The sequence below is a fragment of the Arvicola amphibius genome, chromosome 13, assembly GCF_903992535.2.
Source record: "Arvicola amphibius chromosome 13, mArvAmp1.2, whole genome shotgun sequence".
NCBI lineage: Eukaryota > Metazoa > Chordata > Mammalia > Rodentia > Cricetidae > Arvicola > Arvicola amphibius.
The window spans coordinates 63,248,916-63,272,845 of NC_052059.1; the positions used below are offsets into that span (position 1 = coordinate 63,248,916).

The 23,930-nt window shown below is 42.2% G+C and overlaps 2 protein-coding genes across 3 annotated transcripts in view; one reads left to right on the forward strand and one right to left on the reverse strand.

Moving 5' to 3' along the window:
• Positions 1-816: 816 nt before the first annotated feature.
• Ap5m1 (adaptor related protein complex 5 subunit mu 1) lies at positions 817-23,152 on the reverse strand. 2 transcript variants are annotated; one of them, XR_005282968.1, is made up of 9 exons: positions 22,844-23,152; positions 14,673-15,321; positions 9,594-9,821; positions 8,176-8,315; positions 7,406-7,491; positions 7,197-7,315; positions 4,408-4,473; positions 4,217-4,313; positions 1,006-1,039 (listed from the first exon to the last, which is right to left on the reverse strand). XR_005282968.1 is itself a non-coding variant. In XM_038310032.1 (8 exons), exons 1-8 carry the CDS (start codon positions 22,915-22,917, stop codon positions 957-959), a joined length of 1,476 nt encoding a protein of 491 aa, XP_038165960.1. In that variant the 5' UTR covers positions 22,918-23,152; the 3' UTR covers positions 817-956. The 2 variants fall into 2 exon arrangements, 1 of the variants encoding a protein (XP_038165960.1); XM_038310032.1 differs by lacking the exon at positions 4,408-4,473 and having other exon boundaries at positions 817-1,039.
• Positions 23,153-23,284: 132 nt separating this feature from the next.
• Positions 23,285-23,930, forward strand: part of Exoc5 (exocyst complex component 5) — a 61,579-nt gene continuing 60,933 nt past the window's right edge. The window contains exon 1 of the mRNA XM_038310320.1: positions 23,285-23,543. Coding sequence (XP_038166248.1) covers positions 23,517-23,543 — 27 coding nt within the window. The 5' untranslated portion in view covers positions 23,285-23,516. The remainder of the gene's footprint in view (positions 23,544-23,930) is intronic.

Genomic DNA, 23,930 nt, shown 5'->3' on the forward strand with positions numbered 1-23,930 from the left:
GCCCTGAACACGTCATTCGGGCAGATTATTAAGTTAGTTAAAGGAGCCTGAGAGGGGTTATTGGGTTACCATCATAGCTCAGCTGGTAGGGTGCTTGCCTGGCATGCATGAAGCTGAGTTTGCTCCCTAGAAGCGGAGAACAAATTGGACATGGTGATACACCACTGAAATCCCAGCACCTGAGAGGGATTCGGGGTCATCCTCAGCTGCACAGTGGCCCTGTCCCAGAAAGAGTAGCTCAAGAACACCAAATAGAGTTATGTGGGTTCTTTATTGGCCAGGAGGAGGGATGTGATGGAGAGCAGCTTACTATGTGAGAAGTATCTCTGCTTTGCAAGAAAAGATCCGTGACGATTTTAACCAGATCATGGCCATCCTGTAACAGCATGCTGCTTGCTGAGGTTTGGATAAGCACAGTTTCCCTTTGGTCACGACAACCCACAGGACAGCTGCCTGAGGCTGTGCTGGGGAAGCCTGAGCTCTTACTCAAGGAAAGGACTCTGACTGACTAGCACAGTCTGTCCCACAGGAGGCAGCGGTTGGGCCTGTCCTGGCTGGGATGAGCCTGGAGGCCTGCCACACTGCCACACTGCCACACTGCCACACTGCCACACTGCCACACTGCCACACTGCCACAGTTCCAGGAAGGAGCGTATGGCATGGAGACCAAGACTGGTTTTAAGTCAAAATGAATCACTACTTTCATATGTCCTGAGTCACAATGGCATGAAATCAGAGGGTATCGAAAAAAGGAAAACATTAGCCTTGAATATATTCCTTCACACTGTATCAGACTAAAGACATCAGATACAAATGTTTGGATAAAGATTTTCAGTGATTTTTCAGTCACAGGTTATGTGAATACATGTAAGAAATAAAAATACTATGATTCTACTACAGAATGTTACATCACATAAATCCCATTTGAAGAAATAAATAAATCCCACATGAGAAAATCATGGCAACAATGACGCATATGTTACTGGAGCAGGAGCTTCAGAATTCCAGATGTAATAGTCAGAAGAAATTAGTTTCCGATCTACAAAAGGAAAAATAAATGATAAAAATGTTTAATCTTAAAAAAAATGTTTAATCTTAGCAAAAACCCGGTAAGAGAATGAAGCTATCAGTTTTTGAATTTGTGGAGTATAGCCATGTCATGGTAATAACTTGGAAGTATTATATTTATTTTACCCTATTGAGGCTTTATTACAACTTAGATCCCATTAAAATGAACTCATAAATATTTGGGCAAACCACATTATATGAAATCTCTTATTTATACCAAATGTTTATTTTCCCTACATCTCTAGTTGATTTTCTAATGAACCATTACTTTTCTTGGTTTTCGTTCTATGCCCTCTACCAAGTTCCGAATTCTAATCGAGGTATTCATGACTGCAGTCAAAGAGCTGGAGACACAAATCATCACCCGCTTCTCCACAGCACTTCAGGAGGCTTGCTTTCCTGCTTCTTCTGGTTTGGCTCCAGTCTAAGCATTGTGCTTTCACAGCTTGCACTCTGGACAAATGGTAATTTCCTTGAACCAAAGTTTTCTAAGTAATAAAACTGATGAACACACACATTCTTATTAATCGCATCACTGACTATAACCCAGCCTTTTCTGCCTTTCTTCACGCCCGTCAGCATGAACTCCACAGAGTCACGCCACCTTTCCCTTTCCCGCTTTAGCAATACTGGGAGGCGGCACAGCACACTGTTCAGAGGACAGGCTCCAGTGGCCAACTGCCCACATCTGAATCTCAGCCATGTCCTTTACTAGCTACATGACCCTCACATCGCCTCTGTTCCACCAGTGTCCCCAGCCATAACACAGGGATACCAGCACATAAGGTGCTGTGAGGCTTAATGAGTTAATGTAAATAAAACACATAGAAATTATATCTGGGGGGGAAAAAGAAATTATATCTGGAACATAGTTGGTGAAAAACGCTTCTATGAAAATGAACATTTTTACTAAACTATTTGCAGAGCCACACTGTATACTCAGTACAAGGCAAAATGAAAGTGTGAAGGAATAAAGGGCTAGGTACAGTGAATTTGAAATGAATTCTCACATTCAATATTCTTTATAGAAAGGGCAAATAGAAGCTGTGCATTGGTGGCATGCATCTATAATCCTAGGACTTGGGAATCTGAGGCAAGAAGATGGTGAGCTGGAGGCCATACTGGGCTATAGAGTTGAGACCTTATCTCAATAAATAAATAAAAATAGATATATTACTGATGTCATTTATAGTCTGTCTAGATTCTACAGTACAGCTTCCATTTATAGACTGTCTAGATTCTGCAGTACAGTTTACATTTATAGACTGTCTAGATTCTGCAGTACGGTTTCCATTTATAGACTGTCTAGATTCTGTAGTACAGTTTTCATTTATAGACTAGATTCTGCAGTACAGTTTTCATTTATAGACTGTCTAGATTCTGCAGTACAGTTTCCATTTATAGACTGTCTAGATTCTGCAGTACAGTTTCCATTTATAGACTGTCTAGATTCTGTAGTACAGTTTCCATTTATAGACTGTCTAGATTCTGCAGTACAGTTTCCATTTATAGACTGTCTAGATTCTGTAGTACACTTTCCATTTATAGACTGTCTAGATTCTGCAGTACAGTTTCCATTTATAGACTGTCTAGATTCTGCAGTACAGTTTCCATTTATAGACTGTCTAGATTCTGTAGTACAGTTTCCATTTATAGACTGTCTAGATTCTGTAGTACAGTTTCCTAGTCTTCTAAAGCATTCAGGCACAAAGTCTTCCAATGTTCAGAAACCTAAGTCTGAGGCTAGACATGCACGAGGCCTTGAGCTGTATCCCAAGTACTGCCCAAACAAAGTAAACAAATGTCCCTAAATATAGAAACTTTTATAACTTGGATTACTGCTAGCTAGATACATAACCTGACATTCTTACCCCTACCTTTACCTAGGTACTTCAGTCTATTTACTTTTATATGTCACCTGTATGTACTTAAGCTAAATTGAATAATTTTAAGCTTTGCTTTTCACCTCCTGACATATTCGTCTAAAAATACGTACATATCTTCACATACAGCATACATATGTAAATATATATGCATCTTACAACCAATAAAGTCAATGAAGGCAGGAAATCATCTTTTTATTGCTTGTCCTTTGGTAGATGGAGAAGGTGCTAAATGATGTTTATTGGCTATGGCATTTACTAAGAATAATTAAATTTTAAAATACAATCTATTCACAAAAATTATAAGGTATATAATACTGTCCTTTTTACTTCATTAACTTTTTTATTGCATTCAAAGAAACCTAGCATGTGTGTGTGCACGCGTGCACGGGACAGCATGTGGTGTGTGTGCATGCGTGCACAGGACAGCATGTGGTGTGTGCACGTGTGCATAGCACAGCTTTCAGGAGTCAGTTCTCTCCTCCCACTGGGTCCCGGGGCTAGAACCCAGGCCATCAGGTCTGACAACACCGGGCTGCTCCTTTGGAGCGCAGTCCAAGCATGGAGTTGTATGACGGGGATTTTGAGTGCTTGTGAGGAAAACTCCAAGAAAACAAGATAAAAGTCTTGTGACCTCAGTTTCTTCAAAGAGATGGAATTGTTCTTGGCTTGTGCTTTCCTGTCACTCCCAGGTGAAGCAGATAGGAGTGGGTTTAACTTTGGGTCCTCATTATTGGTTATTGCTATTGTTTATATACTACTATGTGGCTTGCCCTTGTGATTGAACACTCTGCTCAGGGGACTCCTCCTAGCCCTCAGAGGTACATTGTCTGACACTCTGAATAGAGTGGGCCCCTTGTTTTTAGGCTCCTCTCCCAGGCCCACTGCCTTCAGAGCACTAAACAGTTCCCTCTAACTTCTCTTTAGGAATGGGGACACTAAAAATTAAGAAATTCAGCAGCTTTTCCAAAGTTACATACATTGGAGTCAGACGGGAGTTTAATATAACTAGGGCAAATCCATATATATGCTATATACTAAAGCCACAGCAACGGGGGCCTGCTCATCCAGACTGTTTTTAAACACAAGTCAGAGGACAACATAAAGTTCACCAAGGGTTATGTGGGAAGGAATCAAGCCAAAGAAATATTTATAAAATAGGATTATTTTCCAATCTCCAAATTTCATTGCATTTTAATTTTGCCATAGGTAGTGACAACACAGCACCATTTTAACCCTGTTTAGTTTGAATCTGTACAACTTACATGCGCTTATTTTTGGTTTTCCTGATGCAAACACTTGAACTGAATGCTGGTCGGCATAACACCCAGTGAGTGTGTAATCTGAGATCCTAAAATGAAGCTAGGGAAATGAGAGAGAGAGTCAGCTGAGGGGATCATTTGCTCAGACCCAATTAGTAAAGTACAGTTGTGAAAACACATAAATGTGTGCATACCCGCTTTGTACTAGTTCCTTTTCTTTGTAAGTGCTTAACTCATCCAGTGCTCCATGAACATGAACTCTGGTGCACACAGGGAGGTGGTTAGTACTCAGAATGTGCAGCACACCGTGCATCTGAACTCAGAACTGCTCCTACTGCTACACTGCCCGATAGAGCTGTAGTCTCAGAACTGCTCCTGCTGGACTTCCGACAGAGCTATATATAGTCTTTTCTCCCTAGCAGGCTATCTCTGATAAATTCAGATCACATTCTTTTTTCAGTTAATTAATTTTACGTGTATAGATGTTTTGCCGGCATGCATGTCTGTGTCTGATGCCCTCAAAGGCCAGGAGAGGGCACAACGTGGGTTCTGGGAATCGAATCTGAGTCCTCTGGGAGAGCAGCAGCAGCCAGTGCTCTTAATCGCTGAGCCATCTCACCAGCCCCAACCACATTCTTATTATATGTAGGATGTGTATGCTTTTTAATAAAGCACACAAATGCAATCATGACAAGAAGAGATACCAGCTTATCTCATGCTTAGGGAAATGGCACGCTCCACCTAATTTTTCTGACAACCAAAATCTAACTCTTACAGAACTGTTATCAAGTTATTCCTTCCCTCATCTAGAAAACTTTCTAAAATGTAAGCCACCGCTCTTGGATCCCATCGGTGATGTACAGTTATCACTGTGAATGCTAGCATCACACTGGGCTATAAAGATGAGGAGTTAGCCGGGCAGTGGTGGCGCACGCCTTTAATCCCAGCACTCGGGAAGCAGAGGCAGGCGGATCTCTGTGAGTTCGAGACCAGCCTGGTCTACAAGAGCTAGTTCCAGGACAGGCTCTAAAGCTGCCGAGAGACCCTGTCTCGAAAAACCAAAAAAAAAAAAAAAAAAAAAAAAAAAATAAGATGAGGAGTTAACACCTTTCTAGGCTCCTTGGGCTGTTGTTCTCATCTGTGTTGGTAAACACCTCATTTGCCAAGATCTTGCTATCTTTTCAACACCTCCCCCTACACTAAACCAGGGGCCTTGTACATTCCTGGCAAGCCCTCCATCTCTGCGTTACATACCAAGCCATATACTTTTTTTCTCCTCTCTTCTCTGCAAATTTCTCCCATTTTGTGCATGTGCGTATAATAATTTTCAGATTTTAACAATCTCTTTCTTACAGCAATTCACATAATAGGAAAGCAAAGAGCTTGGGCTTGCTGTAGTGTTTTAATTCTCAGTGTTAGAAGCTATGTAGATGAGGTCCATTCCATATTTATTATATGCTTCTGATCAGACTGGAACTGGTTAAGTGAAAGAAATGAGCAGGAAAATTCTAAAAACAGCCCTTGCCATACACAATGTAGTAACATTTTGTATTTTTTCTGAAAAAAATAAAAAATTTAAATAATAAGCCTTAAAACAGAATAGCAGGCGAAGTCAAAGCCCACATAGAAAAATATAAATTCTTAGCAGTGTATTCCCACCCTCACTACTGCTGATTTTATAGATATTTATTTATCTTTCATCTTTGATTTCTCTGATGGCATTCTCTTTCCCTGTAAACCTTCTGGTTATTCCTTCAATTTTCCTTACTGATTCTTCTGACTCTTTTCTTATTTTCTTTTATTTATATGTTCTTATTCATTTCCTTGTATCAACTTTCTCTTTTCAATGGGTACTCCTAAATCCTTATTATATGGTAGATCTTCACGTGAATCAAATTTTAGGGTTTTAGTTATCTGTTGGACATTTACATTAAGGTATGTTGCTATTACCAGATATACATACATATGTATGTACGTACATACATGCATATTCAACAAATATCTATGTGCTAGGCCCTGGACTAGATGTTGAGGATCAAACAGAGAATGAGTAGGAGTCATACAGTTTTTGTCATCATGCACTTTGCTTGAATCCACTACAGATCAACACTCATAAACAGATCATTCTGAGAAACTGAAACATCTAGCAAAGGTTGAGGATATGCAGGGTCTCTCTATTCCAACCTAAATTACCTGTCCTTCCTATGAACTCACATTCCTAGCACTGGTTTCTGAAACCGTGTTCACTTCCTTTCACTCTCTAAGTCATTTTAAAAAATACTTACTATGTTTATGCGGCACGCGTACTATGTGCTGTGTTGTGTGTAAGCATAGGCACTTAGATGCCATGTGTGGATGGAGATGGCAGAGGACATGTTTGAGAGCTGGCTCTTTCCACTCTGAATTCCAAGGACTGAATTTAGGTTAAAGCTTTGACCCGCTGGGCCATGTTGGCCCTTAACCCATTGTTCAGATGAAGATATTAGTCAGACTTCATGCTCACATCGTCCTCAGAGTTTGCTTTGGCCAGAAGGACTCATGCTTGCTCCGAGACAACTAAAGCAACTAGTACTGATCAATCACTAATCCGCGCTATTAAAAATACCCTAGAAATCAAGGGCTGCATCTTAGTTTTGAACATAAATCTAATGTGGTCACTAAGAGTTGGGTAGCTTAAATTAGAGTGTTTAGGTTATTCTTAACTACTTTCCTTAACATTTGAGCATTTGGTGAAACAGGAAAGCTACCTCTGGCCATGGTGACTCATGCTTGTAATCCAAGAATTTAGGAGAGGCTGAGGCAGGAGACTCATAAGCTTAAAGCCAACTAGCATTACACAGGGATTTGGAGAGCAGTTTGGCCTAAGGCAGAGATCCTGCTCCCCTCAACAAACGTTTCTAAGAAGGAGCTTAGCTACATAAAAAGTGCTAGGAAACACTATAGAAATAAATAGGGTTTCTGATGCAGTGTTTCATGTATTTACCTTTACATATGCTGTATTTCCAATGCAAATGTGATCAAATGGCTGTTTGTTATGGCCCTTGGCTCCAAACGTTAGAGTTCCAGAAAGACTAATTTCCATTGATTTGGGGAACTTCTGGCCTAAAACACAAATGTATCAATCAATTATTCTAAAACAGAAAATTCTACAGCAAATGAGAAAAAAAAATCAATAGATAAAACCTTGCTCACCAATAATCCAGACCAACAAACTTTTTTCTCGATATACTTCAAGTTGACCAAAACTAACTTTGTATTCCAAATGGGTAATCGGACCTCTTTAAAGAGAGAGAGAGAGAGAGAGAGAGAGAAAGAGAGAGAGAGAGAGAGAGAACATAGAAAAAAACCCTCAGATATAAGTTTTAAAGTTGATGATTCAAATCTTGTTACTGTTATTTACACCATAAAAGCAGATCTATACTCCAACTGCAGAAGAGAACAAAAAATGAATACAGATCTTAGAGAACACATTTACAGTAACTATATATCACATTCGTGTTCCTAGAGACAATTATAAAATCATATAGATTATATTCATATCACTTGCATTGGTAGACTACTAATTAAGTACACTCTATAAAGAGCTGCGCTGCTGAAGACATCGTAGAAGCAGAACTGACCTCTGCTCTAACTGCCCAAGTCACCAGGCTGTTGATGGTTAAGACTGATGTACACAGACCAGAGACACTGATAGAAGTCAAGTCAGTGGCACCATGGTCCTTGAGGAAGTTACACTGACTTAAGTTTGGAATTTATTTGCAAGTTTAAATGGAAAAAAATTGAGGCATCATCTAAAGGTAAATAGATTCTTTTCATGATTACATTTGGGTTCAGAATCAGTACTCATTTGAATAACAAAATTACTTAGCTTTTAAAAATATGGTAAATGAAGAAGACACTTTATCGTGGGACAGGAACACATCAGAGGACAGCAATCATGGCGCCATATTACTTGTCCCTACCTGTTGTAGAAAGGTATATGAGCCTCACAGATTTCAAAATTATTTTTTACACTTTCATGAAGTTTTAAATTAACTGTTATTTTCAGTTGTACTTCTTCTTCTTTCATGTGATAAGAACCCAATATTGGTGGGACAGGGACCTGAAAACAGACACAACTCTTAGTATAATTCTCATGTTAATGAGTCTAAGAGACAAATGGTGACAGGAAAAAAAAAGCCCTGTAGTAATATATTATTTATTAGCTATACATACATATTATAAATACATAAAATATATACTTTATAAATCTGTATACGCAGGCTTTAACGCGAGAGGGCTGTTCTACATTGCTTCCACAGCAGCAATGCTGGTCTACATCTGTCCTGAGAGCAGATTCCCTTCCTCTCTGAACAGAGACCAGAAAGGCACCTTACAGAACACACTTGCTCCTACTCTTGCTCTTCCGTGTTCTCAGACCTCAGCATGGGTCGTCCTCTACACACACTGCGAACTGCTCTGCCCACGGCTCCAAATGCCCCCTTCCTGCCCTGTGACTATTGTTTCTCCTTTCCAGCCCCCAGCTCAGCGATAGCTTAGCCGGGCATTAATGACTGACTGAAGAGGAAACGGCCTGTATGCTGGTGTGAGCGAGACGCCTTATTGGTACATTTATGCAAGACACAGGGAAGTTTCTCTTTTATGTGCATGTGCAAGCAGACCCAAAAGACAGGGAACACTGGGAAGGAGAGGCGAGACAAGGGAGACTGTCGTGGCTTTGCTTCTAAGTCTCAGGTAGCCTACATCTATTTCTTGAATGATAATGAGAATCCTTCAAGATAAATTTCTTCTAGTCAATCTCTGGAGCAGGGTTTTCTAATCTAACTGGCTGATAATTAGAAATAGAGACAACTGACACAACATGGTAAAAACATGTCAGGCTCTGGGAATTTGGAAGACCTGGGTTCAAACCCAGGCTCTGCCACCTATCAGTCATTTAACTTCTCTAAGACTCTCACCGTCTATAGAACAGACACAGTAACATCTTTGTTTGTTGGAATCACTAGAGAGAAAGATGCAAGAGCCTAGGACAGTGACACACAGCACACACAGTGAGCATAAACAGCTACAAATACCCCATGTTCACTTAGCTAAGACTGCCTGCCTGTTATTCGTGTTTGCATTTAAAACCATGACTAAATCACATCAGGGTCCATCCTGTGATCTGGGATGCTTAGTTAAAGATTAAAAAGAAAAAGACTTCACTGACTGTGAAAATTAATGCAGTTACAGACAGCAGAGATAAGAGGCAGCCTATGCAGAGACGTGAACTTTTATCTCCTCCACCCCTTCCTGTCCTGTAAAGAACTCATGAGAAGTTTCCATCCAGGAGCATTCACCAGTGTGTCAGCAGAGTCTCAACTGTGCCCAGGTGATTTACCGGAGACGTGTAGTGGCATAAGCTGAATGACTCTAAAGGCGGAGAGAACGGGAATTTGTAAGGCCCACTGAACGCAGAATCGTCCATTGCATCAATGCTACTAGCGGTCAGAATGGCTGAATCAAGAGAAGTCACACAAGGATGAACGATAATATCTTGAAGTGGAGATCCATTGGTGGGGAGATTCAAGCTGATGGTAACATTTGGCATGATTCCTTCCAAATCACACTGGAATGCAAGCAGAAACAAGAATTGCCAAGATCTTACAGTAGTGCAGCTTTCCTGAGGCTTTTCTGAATTCAAGTCACTTCTCCCAATGTATCTTTTCCCTATGCATTATTCTCTTTGCCCTGTTTTCTGATTAGCAATTTGATAGTTAGCCAAGCCAGTGGTCAGAGAGGTTTCACAGACCCCTTGGCTCTCCTTTAAGCCCCTATAAAAGCTAGTTCACATCTACTAATTTCTCTCAGGACCCTGGCAACCAGGCTCTTACAATGTTACTGTTCACTAGCTCAATCTGACTTGTTTTCCTCTAGACCATGTGGGACATGACTCCCTTGGGGGCTGAACAACCGTTTTACAGGGGTCGTACATGAGATAGCCTACATATCAGATCCCATGAGTACAATTTATAATAGTAGCAAAATTAGTGATGAAGTAGCAATTTGAACTATGGTTGCGGGGGAGGGGGCACCACAAGAACTGTATGAGAACCACTGCTCGAGCCCTCCAGCCACACTGACTCCAGACTCAGACATTTCAATGGCTTCTATTTCACTTGGTATACTTTTATGCCTTCCATCGTTTGCTTCCCATCTAACTCTAATCTTCTGCCCCTTGATTTACATTGCAAATGTATAGAAATTCTGCATTCTTTCTGAATAAACAATATCGTCTTATCCTTCCATGCGTACCCTAACACCCACTGGTCCTTGCAGGTGTGCGTTCTCCCTATATAGTATTTTACTTAGTCAGGAGCCATCACTTTCTGGGGAAAGGCACTTTTAGGCAAGCTTGACAGTCTGAGTTTGATCCCCAGGACCCACATGGTAGAAGAAGAGGACCAACTCCCCCATGTTGCCCCCTGACCTCTATGTGCACCCACACAAATAAAGGTTTAAAAGAAAGCCTTGCATTCTTTGTGCCTAGCTCATTTTGATTGTGTGAGCCTTGCACTGCACTGCCTAACCGTCTGCTTCTGCATGGAGACACAGGGTCTTCTTCCTATGTGACTAAGTTGACTTGCCCATGGTAGGGTAACCATGAAGGTCGGGGAAGGCAGGTAAGACCGCTCCATAGGTCTTTCTGTGAGCTTCTATGTTATGACCACCAGGGCCAAATGATAGAGCCCTTTCCCAGCCCTCTCCTTAGACCCCAGCTGTGACACGCAGTTCACAGCCTTCTCTGTGAACTCCTCTACCTAGTCAAGTCTCCAGAACGAAGTCTTGACTGACTTGTTTCTATAATCAAAAGAAAAGATTTATTCCCCAGTTCCTCTGGTACTTGAGAGTCTCAATGTCTTTACTTTATAAGCCTACACCAACACACCTTACTTGTGTGTGTATAAATGTACAGAGAGGGTGTACTCGGGGCCTTCCTTGAACCTTAATTCTGACTTGACATTTACTTCTTATTTTAGTTTAAATTATGTCTATGTGTGGATATGTACAATGAGTACTGTGTCTGTGGAAGCCAGAACCAGAAGACAATGGGCCCGTTGGAGCTGGAGTTACAAGCTGTGAACTGTCTGGTGTGGGCGCTGAGAGCCAAACCTGGGTTCTCTGCAAGAGCAGTAAGTACTCCTACTTGCTGAGCTATCCCTCCAGCCCTTATTCAGTTTGTAAAGTGCTGGATTCAATTAGCCAAATGAACCATGTTTGATTAGACACACAGGCATTTAGCAGAAGGACTCGACAGGCAGAGTGCTCAGGTCAGATGCTACACAGTCTGCACACGCAGTCACTGCTAGTCACCATGTGATCTGTGCTTCTAGATGCTACACAGTCTGCACAGGCAGTCACCACTAGTCACCACGTGATCTGTGCTCCTAATCGTTCCCCTCTTGTAGCTTCGCGCTCTTTCTCAGCAAGAGCTGCTCTGTGCTTCCTTATACATCACTGTTATTCACAGGAGAGAGAACAGTTTTAACTGCTTCAATTTCATATCCTTTTCTAATCTTCAACCTTATTTCTTCCCCAATATCAATATAAAATCTTTCACTTTGAAATGTTTCAAATACCGGCTTAATTTTATGCTATGCGTGTTCGTCAGGGCGCATGCACGTGCATCACATGTAAGCAGGAGCCCACAGAGGACAGAGGAGGTGCCAGATGCCCAGGAACGGCAATTCGACAGCTGTGAGCCACCATGTGGGTGTTGGGAACCAAACTCAGATCCTCTGCAGGAGCAGTATTGACCACTGAGCCATCTCACTGTGTAATGTCTGACCTACCACTTAACACATAGGAATTCATAGTGTATCTGCTTCAACAGTAGGCAGGCATTCTCAGCTGTGCTGGGGCACAGTAGTAGCTTAGAAAGGTCTTTTATTCCTACTTGTGACAATTACAAGAATATTAAATTTCAAATTTGAATTTAAAATTAGGTTTTATATTACATTTGTAAATTAGCAAGAATAAAAGTCTTGATTTTGTTATTTATTGAGATAATAAACACCCAGATGTTTAAGAATAAATAGTATTAAAACCTAAAGCATCATTTACGTTCATTAAATTTTTCCCTAGCAGTGTATCATTCGCAATGAGATCGAAGAAACTGCACCATTACGGAAACCGTCACAACTCCTGCTGTCTAGTCACTTAAACTGCCATAAGTACAGGATGAGGACCGCCATTCTAGAAGGAATCTCTAGATGCCTTTTTAAAATCCTTTGGCATATACGAATCTGGACCTGAGAACCAGGAACTATAAAAGAAGAAGACACATAGAAGGCTATCTTATTTTAAAATGATAAGAGATTTACAAAGTTAGGTGATTTTGTAAAGACACAGGTCATTTAGAGGTAATGGACAGCCTCAGACAAACATTTACTATTAGGTTGAGATATACGTCATCATCCCTACCCACTTTAAAACACTTTCTAGAAAATTGCATTTATTTATTTTACTATATAAGAGCATGTATGTGTGTATACATATGTGTATAAGCATGTATGCTACAGTGCATGTGTGGAGGTCAGGGAACAACTTGTGAGAGTCAGTTCTCTCATGAGAGTTGGCCATGGAACTCAGATTGTTAGGCTTGGAGAAAAGTGCCTTTACCAGCTGAGCCATCTCACCAGCCCTCCTTTATTTAAAAAACATTTTCATTATGGTCATTTGAACCAGGGCGAAGGCAGTAACTCACATTTCCCACAAACAAGAAACTAGGGTCAGCTTATCAATGAGCAGAGAAATGTACATATCATGTTAGTCACAATATATGTAACATCCAGGAGGAAGAACAGCAACCTTTTCTAATTTTTATTGCACTGAACTCACGAGGAAAAAACTCAGCACCTTAAGAGTGATGAATGACAAAGCCCATGATTTTCAAGCTTCTCAAAATAGCTCCTCCTAATAGGATGAACAATTTGAATGCAATTTTGAACACAACAGAAACTTTTAGCATAGACAAAACTTTTAGGTTACTTTAATTAGAAAAAAGAAACAATTTCCCCATTTAATTCTGTTCTTAAAATATACTTTATTCATAGGATTTATATATAGTAACTAAATGTTAAATTTACAAAATATATAAAATAAAGGACCAAAAAAGCTATTTGAGCATACTATTAATACATAAATGTAGTTGTAGTAGGAGCAGCGGGCAGCACCGCCGCCCCACTCCCGGCCGCCTGGCTAGCTTATGCCCCAAAATAACAACACACAAATTGTATTCTTTTAAACACTGCCTGGCCCATTAGTTTCAGCCTCTTGTTGGCTAATTCTCACATCTTGCTTTAGCCCATATGTAGTAATCTGTGTAGCACCACGAGAGGTGGCTTACCAGGAAGATTCTTAACCTACATCCATCTTGGAGAGGAGAGCTATGGCGTCTGCCTGACTCCTTTCTTCCCAGCATTCTGTTCTGTTTACTCCACCTACCTAATTTTCTGTCCTGTCAAAGGGCCAAGGCAGTTTCTTTATTAACCAATGAAAGTAGCACATAGACAAATGACCCTTATCCATCATGTAGTGTTTAATTGGAGGACTTTGTTGATTATTATTCAACCTGATGTTAATCACTGCTATCTGTACTGATGTTTCCACTTTCCCCATTTTCTAACTTTAAGGCAGATAACTCTATCATTGAGCTATTTAAATAAAATAAGCACCCTCTTGTTATTTGATGTGAAGTCAGAGGACTTGTCAATTCTCCTAGAGAAATGGAAGTGAGATGGTGCTAAAGGATATTCACAAGGTGTCCCAAAACCTCTTTTCCAGAGGTGGATTTGATTCTGTGTGTCCTCATGTAACCAGACTTAGTGATCGGCTTTGCATCTAACAAACAGAACGTAGTAGAAATGATGCCATGGCTTTTCAGAGTAAGTTGTGAGAACCATAGCTTGAATCTTCCTCTCTTTCACACACACATAAGCACACACTATCTGATCTGAAAGAGGACAGCCACCAAGTGCTGAGGACACTCAAGCAGCCAGTGGAGACATGTGACGTGGGGACAGGGCCTCCTCCCATCAGCCCACACTGACTTGCCAGTTATGTGAGTCATGTTGCAAGCAGATATTCAAGCCCAGACAGATCTTCAGATGATAAGAGCTCCAACCAACACCCTGACTAAAGGCTCATGAGATTCTCTACTAAGATTCCCAGCGAGGCTGCTCGAAAAGTTGTGACCCACAGAAACTATTAAGATAATGTCTATTTTAGAGCAATGAGATAATTCATTACATAATAGTCATTAAGTGAACAATTTGTAAAAAATACAGAAAGATAAAATCTCATGGCTGCTGCTAAGGATAACAATCACAACTTTTAAAACTGTAAAAGACAAGCTACAAAATTTTCTGTTCTTCAGTGTTAAATGATGTGACAAAGCAAATCCTGGAGAAAAGCTCACCTTGCAAGTGACTGTCCCAGCAACTTGCCACGTGTCTGCTGCATCCTGTTTACCATACTGCATGCACTTCACTTTTTCAGTGATAGAAATAGAAATCTGAGGCTTTCCTTTGTATGCTCCAACTTTCCATGCTGGCTGTTTATGCGGCTGAGTCACAGATGAGAAATTAGTACTATTCAGTGAATTCTGCAAGTTAGTGTCCAACAGAGTACCCAAAGGACAAGCCTGCAGAAGCAGGTCAGGCAACTGACTCAACTTTGTGTTTAGATCTGTGTCACTTTTCTGACTTGAGGAGTAAAGAAAATCCTGTATCCCAAAAAGCAGTTCCAAGCCTTGTGAGACTCCACTAACACTAACTACAGACGGACGGGGGGACAGAGCTTGTTCAACCAGTGGAACACTTGCATAAATCATATCGTTCCTCAGAAAAGCAATGACTGGCCAGAGTTCTTCACCGCCTACTGAAAGTCCATAGATGGGTGATTTGTTGATGTGTGAGCAGCTATCACGCCTCTCCACAAAGTCTTTATCATCACCCAATAATCTCAGTTGGAAGAGTAATGCCTTCAGGAAGGGACCATCTTCGGGTACAGGAACATAACTCACTCCATTGAAGATTTTGGCTCGCTTTTCAACAGTAGGGTATCGTCTGGGAAACAGAAACATTACAAATGATTCTTCCATGTACATCAATGGGAGAATTAAAAGGCTTTAAGACAGAAGGCAAAGAGTCACAGCTATAAAACATAAACCAATGAATAAATAACATGCACTACCAAAGGAAAAAACCCTAAGCCATTAAACCTGCTAATGTCTGACTGGAACAAATGTTTCCTATTTAGGATGTTATCTCAAGTGACAAAATGTACCATTTACTGTGGAAAGTGACTGACTCAATTTAATTAGTTTTTTAAACAGGTAGAGTACATGTTTCTAATTCAAATAAAGCCACTCAGATTCCATCTTGGTAAATGTTATGGTTAATCTGACTGTCAACTTGATGGGATTTAGTGTTGCAGGATATTTGATCACACTGTGAAACTCCGACACTGTTAATAAAATTAACTTTGGATCAGGGGTGAAGCCAGCAACTAGTTGACAAGAATTAACTATAGAGAGCACAGAGGACCCAGGAATACGGATAGAGAGATGCACAAGAAGAGTAGGTTGGGACTTAGAGAGTTTTGATCTTTGGCTTAAGATAAACGGAAAGATGCTTCTCTTGCTGGGTCTCTAGCCGAATGGGAAGCTCAGCAGGTTGCTTTTTGGCTTCTCTGATCTAGCAAGTTTTCACACCAACATCTGACTCCCAAGGTTTTACCTGGTATACAGAATAATAAAGACCTAGTTAAAACCTACATTTGCCCTCTGCAGCCAAGATGGTGACCACAGGACTGGAAACCTTGCCAGGCTGCAGTCTGAGGGGAAGGATGTTGACTGCGGAGTGGTGGGTGCAGCAGTAGTTAAAATAGCAGAAGATTCAGATGCAGCCGCTAAGCCAACAGAAAAACAATTTCCCATACGGAAACAGATCTTTGGGTATGTCTGTGGGACAATGTTCTAGATTAGGCTGGGGTTGGAAGTCCCACCCTGAACACGGGTGACCTCACTCCACGGGCTGGGTCCTGAGCTGAATGAGATGGAGAAAGAGTGGGGGCAGTATTAGCTGCTCTCTGCATCCTGATGTGCGTGCAGTGTGACCAGCTGTCTCACGCTCCTGGACCACGACATCTCCAACCTGATGGACTGTACCCTTAAGCTTTGAGTCAAAATAAATTCTTTTCTCTCAAGTATCTATAATAAGGGGTTTTGTTTTTTAATTTTACTTTATTTTTATTTATTTTTTAAATATTCTGACAGCATTATTATTATTATTATTATTATTATTATTATTATTATATTACAAATTTTCACCTCCTCCCATTTTCCTCCCCCAATTCCCCTCCCTCTCCAGTCCAAAGAGCAGTCAGGGTTCCCTGCCCTGTGGGAAGTCCAACGTTCTCCCTCCTCCATCGAGGTCTAGGAAGGTGAGCATCCAAACAGACTAGGTTCCCACAAAGCCAGTACATGGAGTAGAATCAAAACCCAGGGCCATTGTCCTTGGCTTCTCAGTCTGCCCTCCATGTAAGCCACGTTCAGAGAGTCTGGTTTGATCACATGCTCCATCAGACCCAGTCCAGCTGGCCTTGGTGAGTTCCCATTAGATCGGCCCCACCGTCACAGTGGGTGAGCGCACCCCTCGCGGCCCTGACTTCCTTGCTCATGTTCTCTCTCCTTCTGCTCCTCATTTGGTCCTTGGGAGCTCAGTCCAGTGCTCCAATGTGGGTCTCTGTCTCTATCTCCATCCATTGCCAGATGAAGGTTCTATGGTGGTATGAAAGATATTCATCAGAGTTGCTATAGTATAGGGCCAGTCCAGGAACCCTCTCCTCAGCTGCTCAAGGAACAAGCTGGGGACATCTCCTTGGACACCTGGGAACCCCCCTAGAGTCCGGTCTCTTGCCAGCCCTCAAATGGCTTAATTATACTTTAGATTAATCACAATGAAGTGATTATATTTATGCCTCTAAACTTTTAGATTCATTTATTGAGATGATATAATGTACATAATGAATAACAGATGCCGTGAATGTTCTTAACAACCCTTGTTAAATAGGGGAGATCATTTTGTAATACTGGCTTAGCTCTATAGTACTGGAAGATATTTAGAGATAATAAAAAGAGAGAAATCAAATTAATCCTTTACAGTCTATGCACTCTGGGTAGACTGTAAACTTCTAATCTCTCTGCCACATTACAAAGCAGAAGACGTGCAGCCCCTTCAGTCTTCTGTGAGACTCCACTAATCACGGCCACACCTCTCTCCAGGGCTAAGGGCTGAGCCACTAGATCCTAAACACTGGTTTTCACTTTCAAAAAATACACTTTTCTTTATTCCTTTTCCTTCTACTTTAAAGTTCAGAATAAAGTTGTCTACAACTCCTCATTTTCTGAGTAAATAAGCAAGCCCTCAGTGATGGCGCTTCTTGGTTGTGGAGTTGACTATATCTGGAATTAACTAAAACCCATGTGGCTGGGCACACCTCTAGGGATTTTTTTCTAAATTAAATCTTTTAAAGTGGGAAGCTCCACCTCTAATCTGGGCCACACCTTCGGAAGGCAGCCTATATAAAGGTCACAGAAGAAGGGAACTTACTCTCTTTGCCTGCTTCCCTTCAATCTTGCTGATAAGTCAATTCTTTCTCTGCAGTGGGGACTCCCTCTTGGGGACTCAGTGTACACAGGAGGCCAGTTGAGACATTCAGCTTCACAGACTGAACAACCACTGGACTCTTTGACTTTGCATTGGTAGACAGCCATTGTTGGACTAGGTGGACCAAAGGCTGTTACCCACTTCAGTAAACACACACACACACACACACACAATATGTTCATTCTATCCATTCTGTTCCTCTAGAGAACCCTAATACACTCTCTTAAGGCCATTTTCCTATTTATAAAATACATGAGAGGTCAAGAGGTATATGTCAGTGGAAGAGAATGTATTTAGCATGCCTGGAACACTAGATTCAATCTCCAGCACCAAAAGCAAACTAAAACCTAGCAAATGGATAGCAATTGCTAAGATTTCTTTTTATAGTTTTCATAACAATATTTTTCTCTGATACTAATGTTTGATAATAAATAAAATAATACATTGAAATAATCTTAATTAGTGGATATTCACTTAGATTCTTACATATTTTTCTGATTGAAAAGGGGATAAATTAGCTAGTATACCATTAGTGACTTGTCTTACTCTCACAGTTGACTATAAAGAAAACAAACTAATCCGGGACCTTACACAATGTCTTAATATGTGTTTAAAATTTTGTTAGCTGATTTAATCTGTTATTTCAAACTATTCGAGGTTTTGTTTCATGTTGTGGGATCTTTTGCTCATACTCTTGACACTCCCAAGACTGTCCAATAAAGTTCTACCTTGAATCAGGGGTGGATCCAGTGACTAGCTGACCAGAACTGGTCATAGAGAAGTCAGCAGTTTCAATAGAGAAGGCACATAGGAAGGAAAGGGCGGGAACTAGAGTTGGAGCTTTCTCAGTTTTGGGATCAGGGAAGAGACTCTTGTGGTGTCTCTAGTCAAAAATAAAGGTCAGCTAATTGCCACTTAGCCTCTCTGGGCTAGCAGGTTTTCATCCCAGCCTTTGACTCCTGAGTCTTATTAGTAAATAGAACGATAGAGACTTAATTTAAACCTATATATCCCAGCCAGGCCATGGCCCGAGTGGCCGGCAGGGCATTGACTGAGGGGCTGTGGGATAGCAGATGATAATTAAAATATCAGTAGATTCATGTACAGCCACTGAGCCGACAGAAAAACATCAGTTTCAAGACAGGATTAAGTGTCCCTATAGAGGGCTAGAGAGATGGCTCAGAGGTTAAGAACACTGACTGCTCTTCCAGAGGACCTGAGTTCAAATCCCAGCAACCACATGGTGGCTCACAACCATCTGTAATAAGATCTGGGGCCCTCTTCTGGCCTGCAGGCGTACATGGAGGCTGAACACTGTGTATATAATAAATAAATAAATCTTTTTTTAAAAGTGTTCCTATAGCTATGGGTGTAATACAAATCTGAGGTGCATCCAGACTGTTATATGAAGATCGTTTGCCCTCTTGTATTATAAGTGATAGCCACTACTCTTTGGTGTGTATGTGGAGAATATGCAGTGCTGTGACTATTCCCTCTGGGTGGAGGCAGAGTAGCTATGATGACCCAGTCAGGACTGACAGGAACCTCTCAGGGCCGCCTCTCCCCAAGACACCAATCCTACCACATAACAGGTAAACAACTGACTTGGGGGACTGTGACTGGTGTGTCTTCTGGTGAGTCACCCGTGCTCCCTTAAGTAACCCCAACAAACACACTGGTTTGTCAAGCTCAACTTGAATAGATTCCTTTGGTCTGTTACTGTTTTTTAAATCTAGGGTTATTACACATTTATAACAAGAATTCTAATTGGTCAAGTCAGCTATCAGGGTAAAAGCCGAAGGATCAGAGAAGCAAAGCAGTCAACCACTAGAGAATTCTTACTTCTACCAATGTTTGGACCAAAGGGGTGATCCAGTCTATAAGAATCTTCAGACAGCTGCTGTCTCTACGAAACCTCAGACTGCATCCATCTCTATGATCTCAGACTGCATGCTCAGACTGAATCCTTATACTGCATCTAAGCTCTTGTCTCCTTCATGCTCAGACTGAATCCTTAGACTGCATCTAAGCTCTTGTCTCCGTCCAGTTTACATCCCTATCTCCACCTCCCTAGTGCTGGGATTAAAGGTGCGTAGCTTGCAAGTACTGGGATTAAAGATGTGAGCTGCCACCACCTGACTCTGCTTCTCTTTTAAACTGGAACAATTTCATATAACCCAGGGTGGCCTTGAACCCACAGAGACCTGTCTGCCTCTGTCTCCCGAGTGCTGGGATTAAAGGTATGTGCCACCACTGCCTGACCTCTATGGCTAACTAGTGACTTGCTCTGCAATGTGATCTTCAGGCAACCTTTATTTGGTAGATTACAAAATATTACTACAAACATTGTATCTTCCCAGAACAGGCTAAGGAACATATGTTAATTCATATCTATTGGCCTTAGCATCAGCTTCAAGTGGTCAGAAATCTGAAAATGCAGAACTTTACAAAACTAGCAATTTATTCAATAATACAGAATTAAAGCAACACATAGATGAATCAATCATGTGACCCCCCAACTTGCTAACTCCATAGAGATGTAGTGAGACTCACCTCAACGTGTCTGAATGTGTTGTCTAAAGTACGTAATATGCACAACTGGGAAAGCATCCCGAAAACTAACTTGACTTTCATTTCCCAATTCTGCGTACGCATGTGGAGTGGTGGGGTGGGTATGTGCATTTGAGTGCAGATGGCTTTGGTGTCCAGAAGACGCTGGATCCATTTGGGGCTAGAGTTAGTGGTGGCTGGTGAGCTGCCCCATGTGGGTTCTGGGAAATAAAACTCTGGTCCTCTGAATGAGCAAGTAAACGTTCTTAATTACCAAGCATCTCTTCAGCTCTGCATGAATTCTACAAATGGAATTACTTTTTCAGTTAACTAAAGTCTCACTTCAATTACAATGCATAAAATCAGAACATTGGCACAAAAAAGACAAAGTAATAGAACAGAGATAGACCAGTGTTTATATAAAGGAATATACCAAACATCAATAGTGAGCCAAGGTATATAGACTTACATGACGATGTCAGGAAAACTGTCAAATAGCATAAAGAAAAGGTGAACTTCCCATTTACCACCACCATATGCAAAGCTGAACTTCAAATAGACTAAAGGCTTAAAGGTAACAGACAAAATTATACAGAATGGATAAATTGGTATCTTTGGAAAGTAAAGGTAATTCACAGAAAAGGAAACCCAAGAAATGAGCAAATAGTTAGAGAAAGATATACAAATAGAAATTAGATTACCTTTGTTGGTAAAAATTAGAGGAAGAGTCATAAAAGTACAGAAATTCACTAATTTCTAATGAACGTGTTAGCATTTGGGAAGCTGCTTGTCAGTATTTTGTCAAAATCATTATAAACATGTTGTAAGGCCATTTGAGGATGTCTCCTCAAATGTAGCTCCATTCTGAATGGGAGAGGCAGCTTGAATCACTAAGGAATTCAAATGAAGGAAATCATAACTTCCTACAGATCAAGTATCTAGAGCTGCCGAATCTAATATGGTAGACACTAGGTACATGTACGATTTAAACTTAAGCAAAAATAACAACTGAGGTGGGGCATGGTTGTGGCATGAATTTAATCTCAGCACCCAGGAAGCAGAGGCAGGAGGATATCTATGAGTTTGTGGCTAGCCTGGTCTACATAGTGAGTTCTAGGTCAGCCAGCGCTACGCAGTGCCAGTCTCAAAACAACAACAAAGACCTAATAATGAGTTCCTCAGTCATACCACTCACACGTGCTTACTGTTACTGGTTTGTAACATTAGCATAGACTTAGAACCCATTCCCTTTCTGTCATGTAGGAAGTTTCCAAGAATGCAAAGCTACTCAGTAAGACAGAGGCTTCTCAGAAATACTGTCAAGAACAGGAAACAACCTCAAGAGTGACATGAAATTAAAATGTATCTGCAAAAAAAAAAAAAAATAACACTACAAGCAAAGTGGAGAGAGAGAGACAGCCTACAGATTGGGAAAAAACTTGGCCAGCTATACTTTATAAAGCAGTTAATATCTTGTATAAAGAACTGCAGGAAACCACGTGCGCGCGCGCGCGTACACGTACACACACACACACACACACACACACACACACACACACACACACATACACAGCCCCAAACTTCCAATCAATAAATGGAGAAATGAACTCAATAATAAGTTCTGAAAAGAAACAAAAATAGCTTAAAAATATTTTTATAAGTGTACACGATTGTCTTCCGTATTTTAAGCTAATGTATAGTCCTCGCCGTAGAATTATTTTGGTAAGATATGGCAAAATCTTAAATTGGGATCAGATCATTTATGTCACCTAGAGAAAAGTGAAGGTAATTTAAGTTTTCATTGTTCCTTCTATGTTGTTCAACCACTAAAAACTGCAAACAATAATGACTTCTAACAATCACGTCCACTGATAAGATGAAAACAACAGTCTATTGCTCCACAAGAAGTTTTTGGAAGAATGCATTAAAATACTCTAAAATAAATTTTGCCACTGAAAATTGAAAAACCTGAAACAGATTTAGTGCTCAGTAAGTTTTTTTTTCTTTCATTATATCTGTACCAATCTTAAACAGATGGAATTCATTTTAAGATACAATAATACAGCCGGGTATGGTGGTTCACACTTTTAATCCCAGCACTCCAGAGGCAGAGACAGACATATGTTTGTCGTGGTCAGTCTTGTCTACATAGCGAGTTCCAGGATAGCTGGGGTATTTTTGCTTCACAACAACAACAACAAAGATAGCAACGTGTCAAGCAACTCATTTCTCACAACAATTTCAGAAGGTACAGAAACGGCGCTCAGCGTGCTGTTCCGGGCAGATCTGGAATTCAGTGCACACAAGAAAACTGCTACACGATCCGTTCTGGGCCCCATCACGCCTGACGATGCAGACTCGCAATTACCTGGAGAACCTGACGGTGCCACCGAGCGGAGTTCCCGGCTCGTGACGGATGAGCCACACTGCCCGCAGGGCCATGGTGAGCCGCCGCAGTATCAGACCATCACAGAAACTAAAGCCGCCATCCCGCCAGAGCAGACCGGCCTTGGGATGGACTCCGCCGGGGAACGTCGGCGTTCACTGCGCGCCGCAACCGTTCACGTGAGACGCTCGCTCTTTCCAGTGCGGTGACTCAAGTCCGCCGGTCCCTCCAGGAAGTCAACACACACCTCAGAAAGTCCAGGAACCCGCACCGGAATCTCTACTGACCTGCCACTTCCGGGACGGCGGCCCGCGAGGCTCAAGGCGCGTCGCCCGCTCGCAGACGAGCGCCTCCGCGGCCCGCCCGCCCCGCCAAGTCCGCCGGGCGCGCGCAGCGCCACTTCCGGCGTGCGAGGCGGTGACAATGGGAGCGGCGCGGGCGGCGCCGGGAGGCAGCTGACAGGCGTCTGCGGCTCCGCTTCATGGCCGCTCTCCCGCGCAGCCTGCGCTGTGTGAGGACCCGGGCGGCCCGCGGCCGTCCGCAGCCGGGGCCGGAGGCGGGAGGCCGAGCTGGGACGTGCGAGCCGCGCCGCTGAGGCGCAGCATGTGAAGCGGAGACGGCTTCCAGCGCGGGGCGAGCCTCTCAGCCGGCCGGCATGGCCACGACGGCCGAGCTCTTCGAGGTGGGTCCCGGGGCTCGGCGGGCGGCGGCGGGGGAGGGGCGGGGACGGACGCCGGGCCTCGCTCGGGTCCGGGTCGCCGGGGCCGAGGTGCTGGCGGCGGGAGCCCAGGCTGGGCGAGCCGGGTCCTCCGCGCGGATCTTCGCGCCGAGCGGGGCAGCGGGGGCCACCGCAGCCGGGGCTCTCGGAGATCTGTCCCCGTGGATGGCCCGGCAGGCTGGAAGTGGCACCGGGAGCCTGCCGGCTTACCGTACAGGCTGAAAGCCTGGAGGATGTTTTAGGACAATAAAGGCCTGCTTAGCCTCAGCGGTGGGCTTAGGGCAGCGACACAGCTCAGGGCGTTCAATTGTCGTGGAACCACCCCGCTGCTACTTAGAGAATCCTTAAGGT